Source organism: Abramis brama, assembly GCF_963993115.1.
Source record: "Abramis brama genome assembly, chromosome: 24".
Lineage (NCBI taxonomy): Eukaryota > Metazoa > Chordata > Actinopteri > Cypriniformes > Leuciscidae > Abramis > Abramis brama.
The window spans coordinates 12,490,421-12,516,351 of record NC_139986.1 but is presented as its reverse complement, the minus strand read 5'-3'; the positions used below and the strand labels follow the sequence as shown (position 1 = coordinate 12,516,351).

General features: G+C 39.1%; 1 protein-coding gene across 3 annotated transcripts in view; it reads left to right on the top strand.

Moving 5' to 3' along the window:
- Positions 1-25,931, top strand: part of pou6f2 (POU class 6 homeobox 2) — a 99,254-nt gene that overhangs the window by 49,150 nt on the left and 24,173 nt on the right. For 2 of the 3 annotated variants that reach the window (XM_084102593.1, XM_084102594.1), the window contains 2 exons: positions 5,563-5,963; positions 20,580-20,654. In XM_084102593.1, coding sequence (XP_083958719.1) covers positions 5,563-5,963; positions 20,580-20,654 — 476 coding nt within the window. The remainder of the gene's footprint in view (positions 1-5,562; positions 5,964-20,579; positions 20,655-25,931) is intronic. The other variant, XM_084102595.1, reaches the window with a different exon arrangement.

Here is a 25,931-nt window from a genome sequence, read left to right as displayed (position 1 = left end):
CACACACACACATATATATATATATATATATATATATATATATGTATATATATACACTCACCTAAAGGATTATTAGGAACACCTGTTCAATTTCTCATTAATGCAATTATCTAATCAACCAATCACATGGCAGTTGCTTCAATGCATTTAGGGGTGTGGTCCTGGTCAAGACAATCTCCAAACTGAATGTCAGAATGGGAAAGAAAGGTGATTTAAGCAATTTTGAGCGTGGCATGGTTGTTGGTGCCAGACGGGCCGGTCTGAGTATTTCACAATCTGCTCAGTTACTGGGATTTTCACGCACAACCATTTCTAGGGTTTACAAAGAATGGTGTGAAAAGGGAAAAACATCCAGTATGCGGCAGTCCTGTGGGCGAAAATGCCTTGTTGATGCTAGAGGTCAGAGGAGAATGGGCCGACTGATTCAAGCTGATAGAAGAGCAACTTTGACTGAAATAACCACTCGTTACAACCGAGGTATGCAGCAAAGCATTTGTGAAGCCACAACACGCACAACCTTGAGGCGAATGGGCTACAACAGCAGAAGACCCCACCGGGTACCACTCATCTCCACTACAAATAGGAAAAAGAGGCTACAATTTGCACGAGCTCACCAAAATTGGACAGTTGAAGACTGGAAAAATGTTGCCTGGTCTGATGAGTCTCGATTTCTGTTGAGACATTCAGATGGTAGAGTCAGAATTTGGCGTAAACAGAATGAGAACATGGATCCATCATGCCTTGTTACCACTGTGCAGGCTGGTGGTGGTGGTGTAATGGTGTGGGGGATGTTTTCTTGGCAGACTTTAGGCCCCTTAGTGCCAATTGGGCATCATTTAAATGCCACGGCCTACCTGAGCATTGTTTCTGACCATGTCCATCCCTTTATGACCACCATGTACCCATCCTCTGATGGCTACTTCCAGCAGGATAATGCACCATGTCACAAAGCTCGAATCATTTCAAATTGGTTTCTTGAACATGACAATGAGTTCACTGTAATAAAATGGCCCTCACAGTCACCAGATCTCAACCCAATAGAGCATCTTTGGGATGTGGTGGAACGGGAGCTTCGTGCCCTGGATGTGCATCCCACAAATCTCCATCAACTGCAAGATGCTATCCTATCAATATGGGCCAACATTTCTAAAGAATGCTTTCAGCACCTTGTTGAATCAATGCCACGTAGAATTAAGGCAGTTCTGAAGGCGAAAGGGGGTCAAACACAGTATTAGTATGGTGTTCCTAATAATCCTTTAGGTGAGTGTATATATATATATATATATATATATACACACACACACACACACACACATATATATATATTTTTTTTAAGATGTTCAAATATATTCTCTGAACAGAAGACATGACATACACAATTTTGCAGTAAAACAACAAAAATACTGAAATGATTTTTGCAATGTGCATGAACAGAATCATTTGAGAGTCACACCTGTTAGTTATATGGTTGTCAGTCTCAAACACTGTGTGGATTCAACACCTAAATTGATTCAAATATTGAGATATTGCTGTGCGATATCATCTCGGTGCCACCAAAGGAGGACATCTTGGTGGTTTCATTTCTGTTATAACTTCTAAATAATGGTGCCCATAAAATGTTTGTGACATCTTGGGTTTAAGTGCAGTGTAGAAGAAACATCTCTGTTTGATGACTTTGCAGTGAAGAGTTCATTATCAGAACGTTGAGCAGAGGTCAGGCATCTGTCTGCAGAGCATTGCTCTGGTTCCTGCAGAGAAGACAGAAGGTCATTTATTCATTCTAATGTGTTGCCCATCTGTTTTTCAATGTTTTCTTTCAAAAGGTATATGGATAATTTGAGTTGACACTTTCTGGTATGCGAGTCGTGCTTCAGTGTGTGCAGGAATAAGGTTGATTTTGGCATGAACATGTGAATGGAAGAGGCTTTAAGAGTCTAACCTAGGCCATCTTGTTCTGTCATGGACTAAATCCAGTTCAGTGTATAGGTCTTTTGTACAGTGTATAGGAGTAAAGTTGTTTATCTGATCTCAGCAGAGTGTCTGGTGAGTCACTCTTCATTCTTACAAAGAAGAAGTCTAATGAATTCATAAGAATTATAGTGAAATGCTTATCCTCATGTATCACAAAAATAAAAGCTTTGACATTCAGAGTTTCCAGTACACATGAATTATGTTCCATTTATTCAGAGGAAAAATATAGCCAAGAAACATTCCTTCTTTAGTTATTTTTCTACCATTTTCATAGTTCTGAAAATGTATTTTCTTTTCACTGAAAATATAAATGTTCCCTTGCGAAATGAACTTTGATGCTGCGTCATGCCATAGGAACACTTCCAAAACGAGCCATTCTCTTGGTCAAGCTTTATGGACATAAAATATATGCCTGAAATACACGTCATAAGCTTCTTTGTCTTCAGAAGCCGTATGTTTAAGCGTGTGTCTGTGTTTCTCAATTGTCAAATGTGTGTGTGGAAATATTAGTCAGGAGAGCAGTCTGTTGACGTGGCAGGGTTGAAAAACAGAAAATGTGTGACTCTGTTCCTTCGCTTTATTACGGTGGACGATTCACACCTCATGTGAGTTATGTGTTTAGGTGAGGAACATACAAGTTCAGTCCTTGAGGGGGCTGACTGTGAGCATTGCAATCACTTCAACATCCGCAAGCTACGATACCATTTGGCCCTATTCTCGAGGGAAAAGGGCGATGGCTCGGTTCCCGTTGCTGTCGAGGCAGTGTTGCGACATTGGTAATGGGGTTCGCAGGTTGAGTCAGCGGAGGCGGCGTTTGAGATGGATGAAAATGTCCTATCTCTCGTGCTCTCTGCTGACACAGAGGTCCCCGCTCTGGATCTTGAAGCTCGCTCTGCGAATTCTTCAGACCAGAACGAGGAACTCGTGCTATCTGCAGCTGATTCTGAGGGGTTGGATGTAGACATCCGCACATGAGCAGCCTCCCCGCCGCCATCTCCTGTTCTTCCCTGATCTCCACACTGAGGTGTTGAGATTGTAGAGGAACCCATATTCCACTTGAGTATATAACCAAGCCACAGCCACATACACCACAGTGGCCAGGATGCGTGACCAGGGGTATGGGACAATGAAGAGATTTAGATCATGGTGAGAGATTAGGACCTCAGGCGTTAGAATTCAGTCGAGCCACAGATTTAGCCCTTCATGCAACCAAGCAGATGTGCCGTGATATCGCCGCGCTATGGCTGCCATGGTTGCCACAGAGAGACACCTGTGGATCAACCTGACAGGCATCATAGAACGAGATAAGTCCTTCCTCCTTGATTCCCTGATTTTGCCTTCTGCCCTGTTCGGCGACGCAGTTAGCACTGTTGTCAACTGTTGAGCTGATGTACGCAAGTGCAGCAAAGAAACAATCCTGAGGGAAGTCGGTGGATGCGCTCTTCGTCATTGTGTGCCCGTTTTCCCTCAGGGCTCTCAGGAGGCGTTTCTACTTACCCCGCCACCACCGGTGATTCGGGAGGCAAAGCCATCCAACGGGCCATTCCAAGCAAATCCTCCTTTCGGTTGGTTTGGCTGTTCCCTGCCAGTTTGCTGCTTCAGGGCACCGAACAAATCAATTCTATAAAAAAAAAAGTTATCTCTCTGTCAGACTTTGTGACAGTGTGGCAACTTCTACCCAATATCTCCCAGTGGGTACTGAACACTGAGTACGTTTACATGCACGTTCTTTACCCGATTACACTTAATCACGCCACCGGACTCGTGCCGCACTCTCACGGCCGTTGGCCTCATCCTGCTTGCCACATACCCCCATCACCCCTCTACTCCCCCTCCTCCGGGGAGACCGGACACGGCGGCTGCGGTACCTGGGGATATGGACAGACGAGGCGAGAGCGAGAGTAAAGGAGACGGAAGCATGAGGAGCGATAGAGATGAGAGAGGGGAGAGAGAAAAAAATATAATAATTCTTGGTCCGGCTCCCACAACGCGCTGCCATCTGGTCCTCCACCAGTTGGGCGATCTTCTCCGTGGTGCCTGGCGGTGGCGCTGGATAGCCCTCGGTGGATGGCTCGACACTCCTCCGCCGCCTGGTGGACGGCGACGGCTCCTCTGTGTTCGGGCAGTCGGCAGGAGTCCCCCGTTCCCTGCTCCTCCCCATCATGGCGGATGACAGCAGGCGGACACGGCCCACGGCGAACGGCGGCGACTCCTCCGCTCCCTCACGGACGGCAGCCGCCCCTCCAGCACCCAGGCGGCCAGCAGCAGCTCGACCGTCCCCCTGGCAACTCACTCCAGCGCACCGCCTCGAGCGTCAATGGTGACGGAAGCTGCCCGCCATGCTCGATGGCACCGCGGATTCCCCACAGCGGCGAGGGCTCTTTGACAGTGCGTTCCTCCTTCTTCCCGGGTTTCGGCACCAGTGTAACGCAGTTCAGATGTTATGGGAAGGAGGAGGCAGGAACTGGCGAACATTCACGAAGCTTTAATATAAAAAATAAAACAAATACAAAACGAAAGTAAAAGACAGCAGCCCCTCACGGACGACTGCTGTCACAATAAAACAAAACACAACACAAATTCAGGCCTGTCCTCTCTCGCTCTTCACTGTCGTCGCTCCTCCTTTATGCTTCCGCTCCTCCGTGAGCGATACGAGACTGGTGCGTCGCGCAGGTGTCGCTCATCAGTAATCACACCACCGTGCCGCTCTCTCACGGCCCTCGGCCTCGTCCTGCTCGCCACAATCATGTAAACGCATTAACCCGTTTTCCTTTATCGGAGTAAAAATGGCTTAAGCATAAACCGATCGTCACAGCTAGATTTTTGTCCCTTATGCCAATTTCGCCGGCATGTAAATGCATTAACCTGATTTCTGTCGGCTTTTTGAAGTGCGCATGTGTGATATGTGACAGGAACACGTCCTTATTGTTAATTTAAGCGCATCCATACAGAGCTAGTGTTTTGCAGTAAGGGAGGAGGAAATATATCGCTAACTCTGACTCTTTCTTGACTCAAAAAATGATAAAAGTGCTCTCATCTTGTGCAGCGGAAGAAGAAGTGGTACAGTCAAAATGCTGCATCTGTAACTGCATGAGAGGATAATATACCAGCCGTAAGTTTCCCGCTGACATGTTGCAATAGTCTTCTTCGGTTTTTAATGCTTTATTTAACATCACAACCGATATAACAAATGAAATACTCTGAGTCAGATATGCATATTAGTATGTCAAGCTAATAGTGTCACAAATTCAATTCGAAGCATATTAATATCGAGTTCTTTCTTTCGGCCAAGCGCTGTCTCCATGCACGTTGACTAGGTGCATGGATGCTGTCCTGGTCCTAACCCTTCTCCAGGGGCAGCCAGCATAAATTAACTAAATTAATAACTTTTTGACAACAGAAATTAACCATCACTGAACTTACTTAAGCTGGCCTATGATACTATTTTCTTCTAGATCTTTTAGATCTGCTGTACATCCGAAACCCCTTGTTGTTAAATTCAACTTTTTTTTTTAATATATATATATATTTTATAATCATACTTAGATCATGAAAATATCAACATCTTCCTTCCTCTTTCTCTCGTCACAGCTACCTCATCCCTAAACTCTCAGCTCCAGCATCTCCAACAGCTCCAACAGCTACAGCATCACCAGCAACAGCATCATCATCATCAACAGCAGCAGCAACAACAACAACAACAGCGAGAACGAGAACGAGAACAGCGTGAAAGAGAACAACAACAACGAGAACGAGAACGGGAGCAGCACCAACATCTCTGCGGCCCAACGCATCTCCAGCCACCCAGCCATCATCAGCTCACTCCTCCGATCCAATCACAAGCGTCTGGACCTTCTCCAGGCTCCGCCTCCACCTGTACCACCTCTAATCATAGCTCAGCTCAGCCTCCCCAGTCTCCGCCCCCTCACAGGCAAAACCAATCACCAGCTCGCAGCTTGCCATCACCTGTTACGCCTCCTCTACCACTACAGGTAAGATTGGAAAAGATTTTATTTATTTTATTATTTAATTGTATTTTGTTTTATTTTACACCATTAAAGTAATGAGTTGAATTCACTAAACACTTCTCCTTTAAAATAATAACTGCATTTTTCTGCATTCATATTATTTTGCATTCTGCATTTCTTCTTTTTCAATGCATGTTATTTTATACAATTAAAGTAATGGGATGAATTTCCGTAACACTCCCCATTTATTCCATATTCCCCAGTTCCATAATATTTCCTGGTGTGCACTTATAATGTTAGTATGATTTTTACATTAAAAAAAATTGTCATAATTTAGAAATAAAAGGCCTTTTTCCTAGCCTGATTTTAACCTCTCATTTGAATGCTCTGTTTGAAGGGGCGTGTCTGTTGTGAGACTTTAGTGTAAACGCCCACTGCTGTGATTGGCTAACATCTTTGCATATGAAATAGCTAGAATTAGATGTGAAACTCTCTCGAAAACTTTGAACCCCTTTTTTACTATTACAGCTCTCAAGGTTGACTAATTGTGAAAAGTGTTGATTATAGCGTTATATTTAGATCTAATGCATCATATTTAGATTGTGGCTTGAAAAGTTGCAGTGGATGAGGATTGTAGCCGATCACAGACAGGTTGAGTGCATGAATGCAGCGATCTCGTCATTGCAACTCAAATTCTGCACACTAACAAATCCTTACATCATAACTAATAGTGCAAACATGATGTGAATAAGAGATTCGTTGATTATAAGGGGAGTTTTTGCGAGAATGAATGAAGGGAACAAAGGACCAAGTTCTTACTGATGTGGTCTGGACTGATGTGGTCTGAACATTAAAAATAAAGTTCATCCACTCTTTCCTAATGTTGGGATCAGAAGGAAGGCAATGCAAAGACTGTGTTTTTTCACAACTTGGCACTGCACAGTGTGTTGTCTTCGGAGCCATCTTTATCGTTTAGTTTCTGCATAGACCTGCATTTGCCTCTCTCGTTATTTTCCTACTACATAGACAGCCATAATGTGGCACATTCCACAACCTGTCGTTCTGGCAGATTGGCTTCAATATAAGCTGTTTTTAGACTAACGAGAAAGTTTTGAGCTCTGAAACTTGCAGGATGTTTTTATAGTAATGACCTCTTATATGTCAAAAGGTCAAGGGAATTTTGATTTCTCAGTTCATGACTCCTTTAAATTAATTCACTGAACACTTCCCCTTTAAAATAAAAACAGCATTTTTCATTTTTGCATGCTGCATTCTTCATATTTTTTTAATGTTATTTTATATTATTAAAGTAATAGGTATATTAGGTGTATATATATATATAGGTAAAATAATAACTGCATTGTTCTCATGTGACAACAGTCATGTGACAACAGTCCGGAATTTTAGGTGGTTTTGATCTGGAAAAAACAAAAAAACAATGTGATATCAAAATAAATGCCTCACATTTCCAGACAGCCGTAGCCAGCAGCCTTCCTTGTATTGCTCCTCACCCAGTTCAACTCTTGTTTACACACTAAAAGTGAAGTTATTTAAAGCTATAATATAAGTTGACTCGTGATGGGGAGCAGCTCCAGAGTGCTGCATGGCACGGGGGCAGCAGAGACCGATCGACTCAATGTAATGACCCCTAAATATGATGTCGCCTCACTTAAAGAACTCATTCTTCTACATTATTCACAACATGTCTGGAAGAATGGAGCTTTGGAGTGAGACGAGGTCTAGGATGAATGTTAGAGAATGGGGCAGTAATTCAATTGAATGATTGAATCTGTCTGGGGAAATCTTGGATATTACAAATATTGTTTCTGGAGGAGGTGCCTGTTTGCCAAGCCTGTCCCTGAAAAAGAATGAAAATTGAAAGTTTATTGTTAAGAGTTTATCCCAGCCATCTTGCTAGCGACAGCAATAGACTATTATTGGAAATGAAGAGCTGCGGAATATTGAATTACGAGTAATGATGGTTTTGGTGTAACTAGATTTGAAACAATTTTATGATAATCACTTATTGACATGTTGTGAAAATGTATAGTATATGCACCCGACTGAACCAGATTAGTTTTCAACATATTTTATTTTTTGCAAATAAGATCTTGCATTGGGAAGTCCAAAGCACCATATGCCAGTGATGACTGGCTAAGATGAGTTTGTTGATATTTTATTTTGTTATCTGTTATTGTCATGCAGGCTTATAAAATTGAAACAAACTCCACAGATGGCACACATGAAACTTTGTTGCTTCAGTTACTGTAGCTCATGTCTTTTAAAGGGGTCATGTCATATCAAATTTGCCTTGATCTGACATTTTCATTAATAAAAAAGCTTTTTCGAACTCAAAGCTCCCTCAAAATGAGCATTTATTGGAACTAATCTGCAAAAACAACTGCAACTTTGTGTAAAACTAAATATGACATAAAAATTTTACTAATATTATCATGTATGATCTGACCCCTTTATTTTTTCACACAACTTGTGTTTTAAATGGGAAACATAAGTGATCTTTTCATATCTTCTGTCTGTCCATCAGTTCCTCCTCTTCCTCTTCTCATCTGGCTGTCTGAGTCCGTCACTAATAACATGTCCGCCTCCCTACATGTCCCAGTGGTTTCATTTTGGTTTGAGAGAGGCCAGGGTCGCCTCTCCATCCTTCCCCGCATTCATCAGCGTCACAGTCCTTATTGCTCTGTGCTGTACCACAACCCCACTTCCCCTTCCCCCTTTTTATGGCTGCCATCAGTTTAGTCATTTATTTCACCTTCTGTCCCTCTGCCCGGCTTGTATCACCAGCTGGACCCTATGGAGCCCCACACTTAATGGTCTCCAGAGCCCAGAACTAGTGGTTTCCAAGGGATTCCTTAGGAAAGGCCAGCCATATATTTCTTCATTTATAGTTGAAGCACACCTAATTCGATCTGTCAAGTTATCATCAAGCCCTTCTGATACGTGATTCAGATGTTTCAGAGGTGGAATAGATTAAATGGGGGTGGGGAGTGACAATGGGGTCTCCAAAAACTTGGCTTGGATGCATGATGTTGCCAGCATCAGTATATGCATCCTCAGGTCTAGATGTTTGTGAATTGTCTTAAATGGAATTATTTATCTGAGCATCTGTGCACAGGTTTTACTTCATATTTGTGGTTGTATAAGGTGTGTTGAAATTTGATCTGTTTTAAGGGATGATGTACAAGCTAGTCAATATTGCAAAAATGAACCCCGACATGGTGGTCAGTAAAGGGTTTATTTTGCGATAATTACTGATTGCCTACATTATCCTGGTTCAGGGTTACTAAAGTTAACTAAAATAAAAAACATTAAAAAAAATTCCGTTACTTAAAATACAATAAATGTTAACTGAAATGTCAGCTATTTTTCTCACTTGCATTTAGTTTTTAGTCAACTTAATTTAGTCAACTTAATGTACTTAACTAAAACTTATAAACCAAAATTAAAAGTAATAAAAAATATGTAGACATTAAAAAAAACTAAAACTAATAAAAATGATAAAACACAACAATATTACTAAAACTTGAACTAAAATAAAAATAATGGAAAACATAAAAATAAAAATTACTTCAAAATATGATATAATATAATTCAAAATATAAATTTTAACACAGAAAAGTTACGGAATGCAGCTTTAAATAAATAAATATTGATGAACAGCTACATAATCATTTTCAAAGTCAGAGAAAGTGTCTTTGATAATACTGAAGCAACCCTTTTTAAATTGTCATATTTATAAAATTACAAGATTCATAGTTGTAGCCACTTTTATATCAGGTATTACTTATGAAATATAAAATATTGCCCAATACAATTAATCCAATACAATTAAATATGAGTTGTGTGAGCAGGTTAAATTCTTGTACTTACCAGGGTTTTAAACCGAGAGAAAACTGCATGAGGACCCAGAACAAAGCCTTGAGGAACACCCTTCGCCTGGGGTGTGTTAAGAAAGCTTCTCTACAGGTTTTTGATCTGTACTCTCTGGTTTCTTTATCCTAGGGGTCCATGATTAGATTTTACTGCTAAGAGTCATGTGTGACCCTCTTGTTAATCCAAAGAGAGAGTGGCACCAGAGACGACAGCGTCATTAGCCCTCCGCTGTGTGAGAGTGAGAAAAATAGAGCGATAAGTGTGCATGTGTGTGTCAGGAGTCAGAAGGGGTTTAAAGTTCCCGCTTCATCGGGGTCCACATTACCACTTAACCAATGTGATTGTGTGTGTGGCAGGGTTTGCAGGCTGCCTCTCCTGAGGGGCTGGAGTCCGTAATTGGGCTTATGTGTGCGTCTGCTTGAGAAAGTTACAGCATACTTCACCTGAGTGCTAATACCAGCCTTTAGGGACAGCCACAGTTAGACATTGTGAACACCTAGAGAATTTTAGGAATGTGTATTTCCAGGGTTTGTCATAATTATCCCTTCTGGTCACACAGGTACCACCCCACCCTCTTGCATTCTCTTGCCTCCCATTCCTCTCTTTGGGTGTAATACTTTTGGTAAGGGAGGGCAGACAGGTCTCCTATTATCTGAAGACACCTAAAGACCCAGATAGAGGCCTTCTGTTGCTGAACTGACAACATGACAGCGTGTTAGCATCCCACTCTGATAATACAACAGTCAGTGTGTCCAGTGTACGAATCTAAGTGCTCACTGCCTGCACTCTCTCTCGCTCTTTCTTTCTCTCACTTTTCTTGTCAGGTCTTTTTCTTTATTTGGTCAAAATTTCAGACAGGGTGTTTTGTAAGTCTCTGACACTGAGATCCTTTAGACAGTTGAAATGTATGATTTTCCAGTAAGACTTTTTCTGTAGGCTGTGATGTTTATACACCGCGTTTGGTGCAGATTCGTACATGTCATTTGGTTTAACTAAAATAAAGAAACGGCAAAACGCACATTATTAATGAGAGCATTATTAACAGATCATTGAGATCCAATATTTGGATTTGGAACTTATTAATGTACTGTAAATACAAATACATTTAAAAAAAAAATCTATGAATTAAAAATAAATAGCAGTAAAGGAATAGTTCACTTAAAAATAAAAATTCTGTCATAATTTACTCACCCTCAAAGGTTTGAAACAACTTGAGGGTGAGTAAATGACGACAGAATTTTCATTTTTAAGTTAACTATTCCTTTAACTACATTTTCAATTTGCATTTTTACTATTGGATGATGGCCCATTTGAAGTCTTTTTTTTGTTTTGTTTTAAGCTTATGAAAAAAAAAACTGTTTATATAATAAACAAAAAAGTCATAAAATAACATAAAAAACAACAATGTAGCAATGTTTTGTCATGCACTTTCAAAAAATTACACTATTTACACAATTTCAAATGTGCTTAAATGGATAGTTTTCCTAAAAAATTTAAATTCTGTCATCATTTACTCATCCTCATGTCGTTCTGATCATATGTGACTTTCTTTCGTTTACGGAACACAAAAGAATATTTTGAAAATGTCTCAAAATGTTTTTTGTCCATACAATGTAGTTTTGGGCTCCGTTGACTTAGCTATTCCACAACACTGTTACCAAAATATTACCATCACAATCATGTAAACAGAAAGTTTAAAACATCTCCCATCCTTCTCTCCATCGGTTTTTGAAAAACTGTGATTCTTTTACCTCCAAGTATACTCTCCTTTGGAGAGCCAGCATTAGAAGAAAAAAAAAAGTAGAAGAGGTAGAGACTGGCTTTTGTGACGACAACCAGGCGGTGGAGATTATGAAATTTGCCTAAGTGTGTTAATTGGCTGATTAGCAGGGTGGCTGGATTTGCAGGTGCTGATTGATTGGAGCGACGGGGTTTCTCCACGCTGAGGGGACTCGGGGATTTGAGGAGGAGGGGGCGGCTCGGTGGGCAAGCTGGTTACACCAGAATTGATCTTAATTAGATCTGAGAGACCTGCCACAGCAGAATGGTCACAGCGATTAAAATGAAAAACAGGAGAAATTACTGATCAAATTAATCATAATGTCAGCCTACAGCTGTAGGTCTGCTGTAATTTGCCACTCCACTGGCTTACATCAGCCCTGAGCCACACGCACACACTGATCTGTGGCACAGGGAGAAGGAGAGAGAGGGAAGCAGAGCAGACCATACACACACACTGATGTAGGCACATATACAGTAGACACACTCGTGTTGTGATGATTTGTGTGTGTGCTCTTGTATATATGGTTTATGAAGACACAAATGTGTATAATGGCATGGCTATTACAACATAAACATGGTTTACGAGGCAATTTCCTGTGTCCTCATAAACCAAATGGCTTAAAAACATTCAAAAAATGCCGAAAGTTTTCTGTGATGGGTAGGTTTTGGGTTAGGGAACAAAATATTTTATTAATATTCCTGTGATATAAGCAGAATTTTCAGCAGCCACCCAGTCTTCAGTTTCACATGATCCTTCATAAATGAAACCAGAAATCCTCAAGAAACATTTCTTCTTATTATCAGAGTTGAAAACAGTTGTGTGCTTAATATTTTTGTGGAAACTCTGATAGATTTTTTTTTTTTTTGATGTTTTTATGATTCTTTGATGAATAGAACGTTAAAAAGGAATGTTCTCTGGTGTCTTTCTCTTTCTCTCTTACGTTCCGCCTCTCCCAGCATGTCATACTACTGTGCGCTGTCTGTTCAGTCTTTGACCTTGCCACTGTGTCTGCCTCCATGGTTCCAGACAGAGAGACAGAAATACTCTGGCCAAAAACATTTGTTCATTGCTGGCCATATTCTGACGCAATCAAATTTTTATGTAAAATAAATACAGTTTTATTTTTGAAGGACTTTTAAAGGGATAGTTCACCCAAAAAAAGAACATTTTGTCACCATTTACTTGTTCCAAACCGGTGTGACTTTTTTTCTTCTGTGGAACATCACAGAATGTATTCTCAGAAATGCCTCAGGGTTTTTTACTTCCCCATACAGTACAATGGAATTCAGTCACCCAAACTATTAGCTTACCAACATTCTTCAACAAATATTCATTTGTGTTCCACAGAGGAAAGTCTCACAGGTTTGAAACGGCATGCGGATGAGTAAATAATGACAGAATTTTCATTTTTGGGGTGAGCTATGCCTTTATATTGACTTTTTGTGTATGTGTGTGTGTGTTGCAATGATGTAATTTCTTGTGGCTCCAGGAGTAATTAGTCAAATAACATTTAGGCTACAGCTCAAGTGAAAAATGTATTTAAGCCTGTGCCCATGCGCAAAGATGCCAAAATTCAGATTGTGTACATCTAGTGGGTTCTGCACCACCTGAAGAACTGCCACTGAGACAGCTTTAACGGACTATTTTCTCCAGGTATTATAGACCACCTTGGTCTTCGCTGTCTCTCTTTCTCCCTTCTCTCAGACAGAGTGGCTTTACGGGTCTGCCAGGACCCACCGAGCCAAAGTCTTAAGGCAGTAATTACAGGCTACTGCCCGGTATTCAGCCAACGCCAATTTATTGCCTCAGAGTATGGCAGACTTGCTCTCTCTGTCTTGCTCTACCGTTCCTAACTTTCATCGCTCTTCCAGTTCCCTCTCACCTATCCCCCTTTCTATCTCACTCTCTCGCCCATTCATACCTTCCCTCAACCTCTCTAGACTCTCTAGACTGCCTTTACTTGTCCATCCTTTACCCCCACTTTCTCTCCCACTCGCCCGTCGCTGTAAGACACACCCCTCCTGATGTACTGATGTGTGCCACGGGAGGCTCAGACCCACGAGTGCTGCAATTACACCGGCCTCTTCTCCTTTCCTCTCATCTGCCTCCCTCTATCTTTGTCCATTCTCCACCATTCCCCAGCAATCAGCCATCATTATAGCTCGTTCCTGAAACCCCATCCCTGCCAAGGTCAGGCGCCCTTCCAACACTCATATGATCATGGACAGACACGTATACGCTCACACATGCTGTTTTTGTTTCTCGCAGTGCCCCCTTATGCAGTTTTTCCCGTCTCCACACGCTGATCCTGAACCCTGCCCTTGAATTTCCCCCCAAACACTAATTATCTCGTTTTTATTGAAAGGGAACATCCTACTTTTCAGAAAATGATCAAATTTAGACCACCGTTCAAAAGTTTGTGGTTGGTACATTTTTTATATGTTTTTGAACAAAGCTGCATTTATTTGATCAAAAATACAATGATTACAATTATTTAATTATTAACAATTATACAATTATTAACATTGTAACAAATATTATTACAATTTAAAATAACTGTTCTTTTTTAACATATTTAAAATATATGTAATTTATTCGTCACTACTGTTTCCCGAAACTATATTGTCACAAATTTGTCATTCAACTATGTCACGCAGGTGGTGGAGTAATAATTTCTTTTAACTAATTCATTCGAGATTGAATTAATGCCGGATTTTTTGTTATACATTATGGCCATGGCCTAATTAGTCCAATTCTAATGTTTCCAGATTCAATCATAGGCTCCTTACGTACTAGAGCACGTATACACGTGCACACTTTTCAAAAACGGTGCTTTAAATTGCTTGACAAACTAAAAGATGTAAAAGAAGACATTTTTGTATATCTTTTAAATGAAAGATATAGATTGTACTGGATGTCATCTTAAGTATTTTGCTCAAGATAAGGATGTATTAAGTCCTCATGTAATGCAAACAAGAAAGTGTGCCTCCAACCACACAAATTTGTGATGCTTCGTTAAAACTAAGGTTTCCTAAAACACAGTCTCAGTGAACTAAGCTGATAACGACAGAACTTACGACCATAGTTGATTAACAATGCTTTTGAGAAACGCGCCCCAGAATGGCAGCACAGCTGAAAGGTTTGTTCGAGCTGCGCCCTCTACTGTACAGGTGTGAGTTTGCAATTCCTTCAGTCTGAGGCTAATTCAATTCACTTTTGGTGTGAAATGGCCTTTACATTTGCCAATAATAGAACTTTTTTTGTTGTTGTTGTTGTTGTTGTTAAAAAACATACAAGCAAGCCCAGTCCAGGTGAGAAAAAGCAACGCAGAATTAAAGTAACATTACTTTCCATAAAAAGTAACTAATGGCCTTTTTTTAGGTTGTAATGCAATATTGTAACACATTACTTTTAAAAGTAACTTTCCCCAACACTGGTTGCGACTCTCCACAAATCAAGCTTGTCAGCACTTTTCAAAATCCAATAAATTCCGAATGGATAAAGTTGAGTCCTGCCCAATTATTATTATTATTATTATTATTATTTTTAGAATATCCCATTTCACTCTGCATATTACAGAATAAAATCGTGTGCTAGTGTTTCAAGTTGACATTTAAAAATGTTTGTAACATCGCATTACAGGCTGCTTAAAGAGTGTGTAATTATAGGGTTATAGAATTAATGTATGATTATTTTATTTACCAGCAGTGTTTTGTTAATTATTCATGTTAACTATGTAACTGGAAGTTCACATTTTAAATGGCAAAGAAATATCTAACCTCTGTCCTGTTCTCATTTTTCTTTTCCTCACTTGCTTCATCCATGCCCTCTATGGTCTCTTTTCTCGCTCTTCTCTTTTTTATTCTTCCTTCCCCTTCATTCCTCTCTCTCTCTCTCTCTCTCTCTCTCTCTCTCTCTCTCTCTCTCTCTCTCTCTCTCTCTCTTTCTCACACTCTGTCACTCACTCATTAATGCAGCCCAATAGACAGCCCTCCTTAAGAAGGCAGAAAATTGCCTTACATAACGAAACTCCCACTATATGAAAATACAAATGTGCACTGGTGACTGAAGCAGAAAATAAGACTATTGCCCATCAAAAGTAGTACTGCATTTGGTATGAATAATTATAAAGCATGTGATGCAGCCAGTGAGGAAAATCTGAGTGCTGAAAGCAAAGCAACTTTTTATTTACTCAAAATGAGGGATTATTTTCAGGGGGAAAAAAGGCAGCACTGGCGTCAAGGAATTACCATTTATAAGACCTCCACCTGTAGACATTTGGATCTAACATTTGCAAATATGTCTTTGTACAATGACAATTTTACATTTTACAATGAGTTGTCATTTGCAGGTTATTATTACTTAAATGTGAGTTTTCATTAGTATTGGCAGATATTATTGTGAATAATCGGCTATGGGTATCAGTGGGAAAATGTAGTATTGTTGCATCTCTACAGTAGATTTCATGTTTTGTTTTTGTTTTGTTTGTTGCTGTCCAGACTTTCAAAAACACATCTGTATAAAATCTGGATATGCAAAAAATATTTTTTTTGCTGGCAGTCTGGAAATAGCCTCAGTACCTCTTTCCCCCTCTCTCTTAATGGGGTAATCCTCAAGGCTCTGTCCTGGGCCCCATTTTTCTTCTACAACTCTCCTTAATCGCTATAATATTTATCCCTGCATCACCCACTCCATTTACAAATATCAAAAAATGTATTAATGTGGCATGTTGACACAGGAACACTTTTTTAATATCATTCAGCACTTAAGTTTCTTCTGACCTTTTTAAACTGCCCAGAGAAACACTGGGAAGTTTCTGATCAATGTTGTGTCCAAATGTGGTCAATTCATCATTCCACTTAGGGATGAGTGTTTGTGTTAAAGTTTGGTTGAGTCTATTTGCATGTGTGTGTGCGTATAAATGGATGAGTGGGTCAGGTTTGTGTGTGTGTGTGTGTATTATCGATCGGACCTCTGACCACATCATAGCCACAGAACCCTGCTCAGTCACCATTAATCTCGGTGCTCCGAGTTCTCAAATGGCAGCTGGCAGCCCCAGCTCCAAACCCAACCATTTCTCTTCATTAGCTCGGCTCACTCTGAGACGCCATGTGGAGGAGTAATCATTTACCATTATTCTAGTTATGAAACTCGCACACAGCTGACGCTGGCCTTTATTGAATAGAGGCCATCAAAAGATCACCAGCCATTGATTAAGCCAATATTAAAGTCATTCAAATGCGGATCTGTATGTCAAACAACAGCAAGTGAAAAGAGATGGCATTCTGTTCAAATGCCGGAGAGGAGAATTTGACATGATGAATTAAAATAGTTGAAGTTACCTCGGAAAGAGACATGCTGTTCCATATTTTCCACTTAGATTAAGACATGCAATATTTTGCTCTCAGTCATTTTAAGACAAACAACCATTGATCATTTTGCATTTGATGGTTTAATATTTTTTTTTATCATTTTTTCATCATAGGAAATCTGATAGAGACCTTGTCTCTGGTGGCCAACGGAAATGTAATATGAACTTTTCACAAAACTGATGGTCCTACTGCACTGTTCGGATCTTCTTCTTCTTTATGGAAATAACAGTGCTATATGTGTAACACTGCTGTCAGCAGTTCTGCTTGGATCTTTAGTATTGCAGCAAACATATTCTTTAATAAATCACATGGAAATGTGGACAAAACATTCTGGTAATTTTTCAATAGGAAAAATGATAAAATATGGAATTTGTAAGTAAATGTATAAATAAAATGTACATTTGTTTAAACTGTACTGGAGGTTACCCAGGCCTGCCTCTTTGCAGCGAAAATAGAGCAAGAATGACTAATGGCTTAAAATTACTCTATGGATTTTGAGGGCCACAGTTATGGAAGCAGGATTTTATATAATGACACCGAAAGCAGTTAATTATGCTTGAGTTAATGAGTCACATGATTGACGGCCAGCACTGGGCAGTCCATCACACCTTTATAGGTACATTTGTCATTAATTTCCTTCCTTGTTCCTCTGTCATTTGCATTCCGGCCCGTTAAACGTGACCCCTTTTGCCCCCTCTTTTCCCAACATTTGTGCTTTTTATCTGATGAAGTGCAGCATTTTAAACAGCCCTTGTGTGCGTCAGAAGATGAGGCTCTTTATGCCGCCAGCGCAGTGCATCATGGGAAGGCTGACCAAAGAACGCCAGCTTAGCTTCTTCAACTTTTCAGCATTGCATGTCTCTTCATTCCTGTTTTTCTTTTTTACTCTCTCACCTATTCTTCCCTCGAGTCAGTATATTTCTGTTTTTCTCTCAGCTATTTATTTATTTGTCAATGGTCAGGTGAAATGGGGCTCTGTAAGTAGCGTTGGTAGTGTGAGGAGAGTCCAGAGGAGACGGCAGGTGATGTGCTCCAGGGGTCCAACAGGGGAACTGAGGTGTTTGGGACAGTCTAATGGTGTTTTGATGTATCCGGGCAGAGGGGAGGCTCCAGGCTGGGGAACGTGGGAGAAAGAGAGAGGGTTTTTTTGGAAGGAGGTAGCATAAGGTCTGGATGTGACGCTTGGGAGACTGTGAGCATGCTCAGATGTGTCACTTCTGATTATGTCCACTCTCTATAATGGGAAAACAGAGAGACAGAGAGAGCAAGGGAGAGAAGAAAAAAGGGTGAAACAGAGGTGTGATCGTCTTAGGAATTGCTATGATGCAAAAACAATTTTCTTTCGGCTTTTCAGATGTTTAATAACAGTCCTTGTCAGATCTGTCCAGACACTGGAGACATTGTCTCTCATCCCATTTAAATGACAAAGTAAATCTGCACATTGAAAAAAAAAAAAAATCGTAATCAATGTTTTTGTTTTCAAGTAAAAACATATTTTAAAAATGCACTTAAAAAGCAAAATTGTGTAAGATAATATGATTTTTATATAATATATCTTGAATTAAGAATAAACCTTTTTTTTTTTTCACTTGGAATTTTTAAAGCTTTTTTTTCTTTTAAGCACACAGTAAATCTAATAAAATTTAGTGAGGTTTAAAAAAACATTTGGCAGTCGGTTAAGAAAAATACATTTGTTAAAGTTACATTCTGTGAAAACATCCTGCCAACATACTTTTTTAAGCTTTTTTTTTTAATCTTTAGAGATGGTGTTTTAGCTCTGTTTGTACTTGTAGTGTTAGCAGTAGTCTGTCCCTTGAGGCCTGCCTCTTCCTATTGTATTAGCAGAGAAAGCGATTAAGTCTAAATTTGCAGTCTGAACGGAACGGGCGGAAAATGAACTCCTGCTTCACTTTGATGTCCAGAAGTCCCTTGCCATGGTAACAGCAAGCTGTTTTTTCCCCTTGTTCAGGAGATTACATGGGTTGTTGCTCCATATGACCCCGCTGGTCAAACGGCCATTGCAGGCCTCGCAGAACTTAATAGAGTTTAAAATTTACTCACCCACTTTGCCATGAGGCACAAAACCTCTGAGAGGGGTCTTTATTTCTTTCTTTCTTTCTTACTTACTTTCTTTCTTTCTTTCTATAGAAAGTCGCTGTTTCAATACATTGTAGCTTCTCCAGAAACAAGCTTCTGCTTACTTTTCATATATGCACAGCATTTATTTATTATTTTTGAATGGGGATATTTATTTAAATGTGACTTAAAATTGTGATTTTAATTGTCCTCAAAACTCATAAGACATGTAAACTTTTCAGCCTCTTTATTTTCCCTCAAAAAAATAAAATAAAAAATAACAAGCCAAAGATCGCTTATAACAAGTAGTAACAAGAGTCCTCTCCTCAAACCCCTTCAACTTTAACCTGGACCTCTCCAAGAGGAGAAAAAGTGAAAGTGTGAAAGAGCAGGCGTTTTGTCACATTTACTCAGATGTTTACCTGCTGTTTTTCTATAAAAAGGATGCCAGCTGTTTAGACCCACACACAAAAGATACAATCAACACAAATAGTGGAGCGGTAACGCAGTTTCCTGCCTCCCCACATGGCTCCAAGTGGAGGCAGCCTGCCGGAAAATCACCTGTTTAGATGACAAACACTGCAATCCCCTGCAATCCACACATTCTCCATGTCTCCTTCCTGCTTCCCCACCAGTAACAGAGTCTTTATCTGCCCCGCTGTGCTGCTGAGTGTTTTATAATGGGCTTAAATACTATTGATCGAAATGGTAAACAATAACTGGGCACTTCTCCATATATGCCAAAATATAAAAATGACAATCTAGGCTCTTTGGCACATAGTATTTAATGCCGTTTTTTTGTATTTACTTGCCCTGCTTTCTTAAATAAATAACCTTAAGATCATTGATTGCATTATTTTTTTAAGGTGTATAGTACATATCCTCAAAATGAAAATGATAACGATGCTTCGATATTAATATCTCATACCAACATATGCTATGACGATAACGGTAGCTTGTTAGCTAATATGTACTTGTTATAGCAATTACAATAACTGGGTTATAACTAGTAGTAACTGTAAAGTGAAGTGTAACCCCAATAACAGATAGACCAACATTAAAATTTATGCTATTTTGTCTAAATAAATGTAAAAAACCATGCATGTTAAGAGTTAAAAGTGATAAATTCACAGCATTATAAAGTACAGTATGAAAATGCATATTCATTTTGAGATTTGCTAAAGATTGCATTTGACTGTTATTAAATTATTGTTAGTGTTAGATGATGACAAAGGTAATCAAAATGAAAAAACGAACATGCACAATTAGAAATATCCAATATTTTTATAATAATAATAAAAAAATAGACCTCAATTTGGTGCTTGTGAGCATGAGACCATATTTGGGACAGGGTATACACTTCATCTTTAAGATACTTCCTCTGAAACAATGTTTGACTTTCCTTTCAAGTTAAGCTAGGAAATGAACTAAAGCAGATTCAGATGTCAGTGGATCACTAAAGATGATCCTATATGTATCAGCTCATGTAATTCATTGGACTTCTTATCATTCCAGGAGAACGTGTTTCATCTTCTCCGTCAAAGTGAAAGGGAAGGCGAGAGAAAGAGAGAGTGTTTGCCCTCAGATAGGGTGAGAGGATTATCTATGATTTCAATCCCTGCTTGATATTGCCATCCTTGTCCATCTCTCTCTCGTGCGCTTTCTCTCTGCGTCTCGCCCCTCTCAGAAATACATGTTTTTATTATCTGAAGATGTTAGCCCAAGATAAGATGCTCTCTACACAGGCACCTTTCCTGCAATCACAAAGCTATTCTCCTTTTCTGTTTAACAGCATAAGCACTCACTGTGTCACTGGGATACTCTGCAAGAAAATCACAAGCAGTTTGAAATTATCCTAATGCGCAACGATAAAAAGGCTGAGCGTGTTTGTTTTTAAGTAACGTCTGTTGCCTCTGCATAGAAGAATCATTTGCAAATCTCTTGACAAATGCTAAAGATGAAAGGCTGAAATGTCCTGAAGTCTTTGAGAGCTTTTACCGCTCACAATAGCCACATGGTGAGGCATTGAGGAGCTAAAATCGTTGCCCTTAACATTTTGGGTCGCTGATATTATCAACTGGCACTTGACTTTTGCAGAAGGACAAAGAAACGCCGGCCACAAAGAGGCGATTTCTGTGATTAGTGATAAAAAAGGGTGACTTTCAGTCCAGGGGACATAGTATCAATCTCAGCCAATTTTAGGCCACCAACATGAAATATGATTTCATAAGACAAATGCAGTGTCATTCTTAATGTGCTTAACCTTTACTGTCAATGAAAAAGTATTGATCGCTCCGTGGTATTTTCTCATCATTTGATTTCAGAGAGCCTGGTAATATATGACGGTGTGATAAGATGAAAGATGAGTAGCAGCTGAATGCTCTCACTTTAACAAAGCTGAATGGCCCCTGCTGAGAGATGGGGGGTGCGGACAGAGGAGACAGGAAACGCGAATATAGGCTGATATTTGTTAGAGACGGATACTTCTTTAGTTCACCCCAAAATCAAAATTATGCCACCATTTACTCACCCTTGTGTCATTCCGAATCTTCTGTTTCCAAGAAATAAAAAGGAAATAGAATAGAATGTTCTTTAACGGACGATTCGCAAGGATTCAAAGGGATAAAAAAACCCAATCAGTCCCATTCATTAACAAACTCGTTCATTCAAAAGATATGACTCAAAAGATAACTACTTCGTTCGTGAACTCTTATGAACATGCAAAGAAGAGCTTGTAATATTTCTTTTACAGTACCATTCAAAAGCTTTAAAGGAATTAATGCTTTTTTCAGCAAGGATGCATTAAATTGATCAAAGGTGACAGTAAAAACATTGTAATAAAATAGATAAGATTTCCATTTCAAATAAATGGTGTTCTTTCTGTTCACAAAAAAAAAATCCTGAAACAAAAATATAACGGTTTCCACAAAAATATTAGGCAGCACAACTATAAGAACGTTTTCTTGAGCACCATCAGCATATCAGAGTGATTTCTGAATGATTAAATGGTGACCGTGAAGACTGGAGTATTGATGCTTAAAATTCAGCTTTCCCATTACAGGTATAATTTACATTGTAAAATATAATAAAATAGAAAAGAGTTATTTTAATCAGTTACATGCAGCATTGGTGAGCATAAGAAACTTTTGAATGGTAGTGCGTGTCCTTTTTGAAGCCTTAAAGCTTCACCCACTGTATTATTTCAAATTTGATGTTGATGTTCCACAGAAGAAAGAAAGTCTTACATGTTTGAATCGCCGTTAAGGGGAATAAATGATGATAGAATTTTAATTACAGGGTGAACTATCCCTTTAAGGCAGTGGCATCAAAAATATCATCACCGCACGCACACCTGTGAACTATTGTTCTGACAGCATCTTTTGGGATTATACGCTTTGTGATTCATAGCAAAAGCAAACTCAGAACTTGTCAAAAAAGAATAGCAATTTGATTTCAGAAACAACCTGCTGTCTATATCACTGTTGACTGCCATTAGGTTATGCTGTTTTTTTATTCTTTCTGTCTGCTGTCACCGCGCCTGCTCTCCTACGTCTGCTCGCAGCGCTGTTTCCATTACTGCCTCATAGTGATGAGTAATTGGGGACTCTGTGTGCAGTCCTGCGTGAGCTCTTGATCTACTTAAAGAACCTAATAAGCCTGTATTCTGCAGCTCTGCAACCAAATAAGCACTGCATTCGCCCGGCTTATTAGGAGGTTAGCTTGATTTATTCAGCTCTGCATTTGTATGTGTGCTTGCGTGTGTTATTAACATGAGATGAGTAAAAGAGAGTAAAAGTTTGTAAAAAAGAGTAAAAGTTTGCCTGCCTGCCTTATCTATCTATCTATCTATCTATCTATCTATCTATCTATCTATCTATCTATCTATCTATCTATCTATCTATCTATCTCATCCTTAAGATTTGCAAACCAATAATGGCATTTCTCAAAACAATTCATACAAACAGCACCACCATATACATACATATATATACATACATATACATACATACATATATATATACACACACACACACACACATATATATATATATACAGACCCTTTCCAAAAAATTAGAATATCATGGAAAAGTTTATTTCTATAATTCCATTCAAAACGTTAAACTTCCACAGATTATAGATTCAGGGCCCACAACTTAAATGATTTCAAGTATTTAGTTGTTTATTTGTACATAATTTGGGCTTCCAGCTCATAAAACCCACGAAAACAGGATTTCAAAAAATTTGAATATTACATGAAATCACACAGTAATTACACAGTGATACCATGGTCATTGAACCAGGTTTTGGTTATTTTGGCAGTGTGGGCAGGTGCAAATCCTGCTGGAAAATGAAGGAAGCATGAAGTGCTCTGAAAATGTCCTGGTAGATATATTATATATATATATTGGTAGATAAATAAATCGGTGGATATATATATTGGTAGATAAATATTGCCAATAAATATATTGGCAATATTTACAGACTTTCAGCTGTTTGCAATGAACAAATCAAACTGAGTAATTGAAATAGCTCAACACATGACTTCTGCAGTCTCAAAATTATTCAACCCCCTGAATAGAATCCCTCACAACAGCACAAATCTGCAAAACAGGTGTTGTCTCAAGCACACCTGATGCAACTAATCAAGGGTTTCATTAGTTGCACCAGGTTTGCTTGAGCTAGAACACATGAAATATCAAATGCAAGTTCAAAGTTAAAGGAACAGTGGTTACACTACCTGGACGGGCCAGAAAAAGGAAACTATCAACGGCTGCAAACCGATTTCTGAGAAGGCAGATTCAGAAAAACCCTTACAAAAGACCTGCAGCAAGATTTTGTGGCAACAGGCACAGTGAAAAGAACACTATGTCTGTTAAGCATGGTGGGGCTCAGTGATGCTCTGGGGCTGCTTTGCATCCTCTGGCACTCGAAACCTGCAGCGTGTGGAAGGCAAGATGGATTCATTGAAGTATCAGGAAATCCTAGGAGAAAACGTCATGCCATCAGTGAGGAAGCTGAAGCTTGGGCGTCATTGGACCTTCCAACAGGACAATGACCCCAAGAATACCTCAGATTCCACCAAGGCTTGATTGCAGAAGAAGTTCTGGAAGATTCTACATTTGCCTCACAATCACCTGACTTGAACCCCATCTCTGGTGGGATTTGAAGAAGGCGGCTGCAGCACACAAACCCAAGAATATTACTGAACTGGAGGCCATTGTTCATGAGGAATGGGCTAAGATTCCTCAGAAATGCTGCCAGAAGCTGGTGTCTGGTTGTACATCTCATTTGCAGCAGCTCATAACAGCAAAAGGGTGTTCTACTAAGTACTAAATATGCTTGCCATGAAGGGGTTGAATAATTTTGAGACTGCAGAAGGCATTAAAAGTTGCATTTTCAGTTGAATTTGGGGAAACCACTTGAAACATTTGTTGTATTGAGCCTTTTTTTATTTTTTCCTTTTTTTAAAAAAGGATTTGTTCATTGCAAACAGCTGAAAGTCTGTAAATTTTGCCAATAAACCTGATTTGCAAGGGTGGTTGAATAATTTAAATTCCAACTGTATATATATGTACAGGTGTGTGTGTGTTACATTGTCAAGTATGTTTACTGTACAATGTCAAATGCAAGTGGACTACTGTAATATAGCATTTACAGTAAGTATACAGTGTTACAGTATAGTGAACATTTTCTGATTACATACCTGTTCTACAACGTGATTGAGGACACGGTTGTTCTCCCAACATTCGGCTATATCTTTTGACCCCCCACAGCAATAAGGCTATTATTGAGAACACATTTCTTCAATTTTGTCCTCTTCTTCCTCTTCCTCTGTTTTGCCTCCGTACCCTTCCACCACACATCCTTACTCCTCTTCTTCTTCCCAGCTGTTGACCCTGTTTGTTTCCTTGTTGTTCTTCCATTTTCAGAATTTGTAACACTGTGTTGTGCTCTGTCTATATATGCTTGCCAAATGAAGCTTCATGAGATGCACCTCTGAGCTATCTTAGAGAACTGGAGAACTGGTTTAGAGATCATCTAGCCCTTCATTAGTGAAATAAAAAATTCACCTCCGCAATTCAGGACACATTTACAAAAAAAAAAAGTCTAATAGAAATGTATAGAAAATATGCTTGACAGTTTATGACAACTAGTTCAACCATTTTGCATTTAATGACTTATGCAAGGAACTATTGCCTAGATGTTTTGAGGGGTAAGACTATTCAACAGGGAACCAGTATAATATAATTTGATCAACATGACATAAGCAATTGATAATGTAGGAAACAGCAGACAATTGTACATAATCAATTGCATAAACGTACCAAAGCATTTGCAATTTGTTCAAAAGAATGAGAAATTGCTTTTATGATGTGCACAAGTGACTAGATGATGTGGAGGTTGAACAAGTACAGTAGTTTAGAGAATTTCAGTTATGATCTGAGAAATGCACCAAAGCGTCAGTATTGTATTGTTTTCTTATGTTGGCAATGATGTTGACCAATGCAAATTTTACAAAGTTTATTAAACCTTTTTTTATATTTTTAGAGACACTTACAAAAGAGGAGAAAAATACAATTTACCATAAAGAGTGGAAAATGTTATAGCAATTACACTTTTATTGAACGTTTTTATTGACAAATCTGAGAAAAACAAGTTGCATTTTTCCTTTTATGCTGCTTTTTTAACAAATTCAGCTTTATTTTGAAAAAACAAAAAAACAATCAAAACTGTTCATTCAGTTTCACAGTTTTGTTAACTTTCTTAATTGTAAAATTGCACACAAAAAAAACATTAATATACATACATACATACAAACATACATATATAAAGGAATAGTTCACCCAAAAATGATTTTTTTGTAAT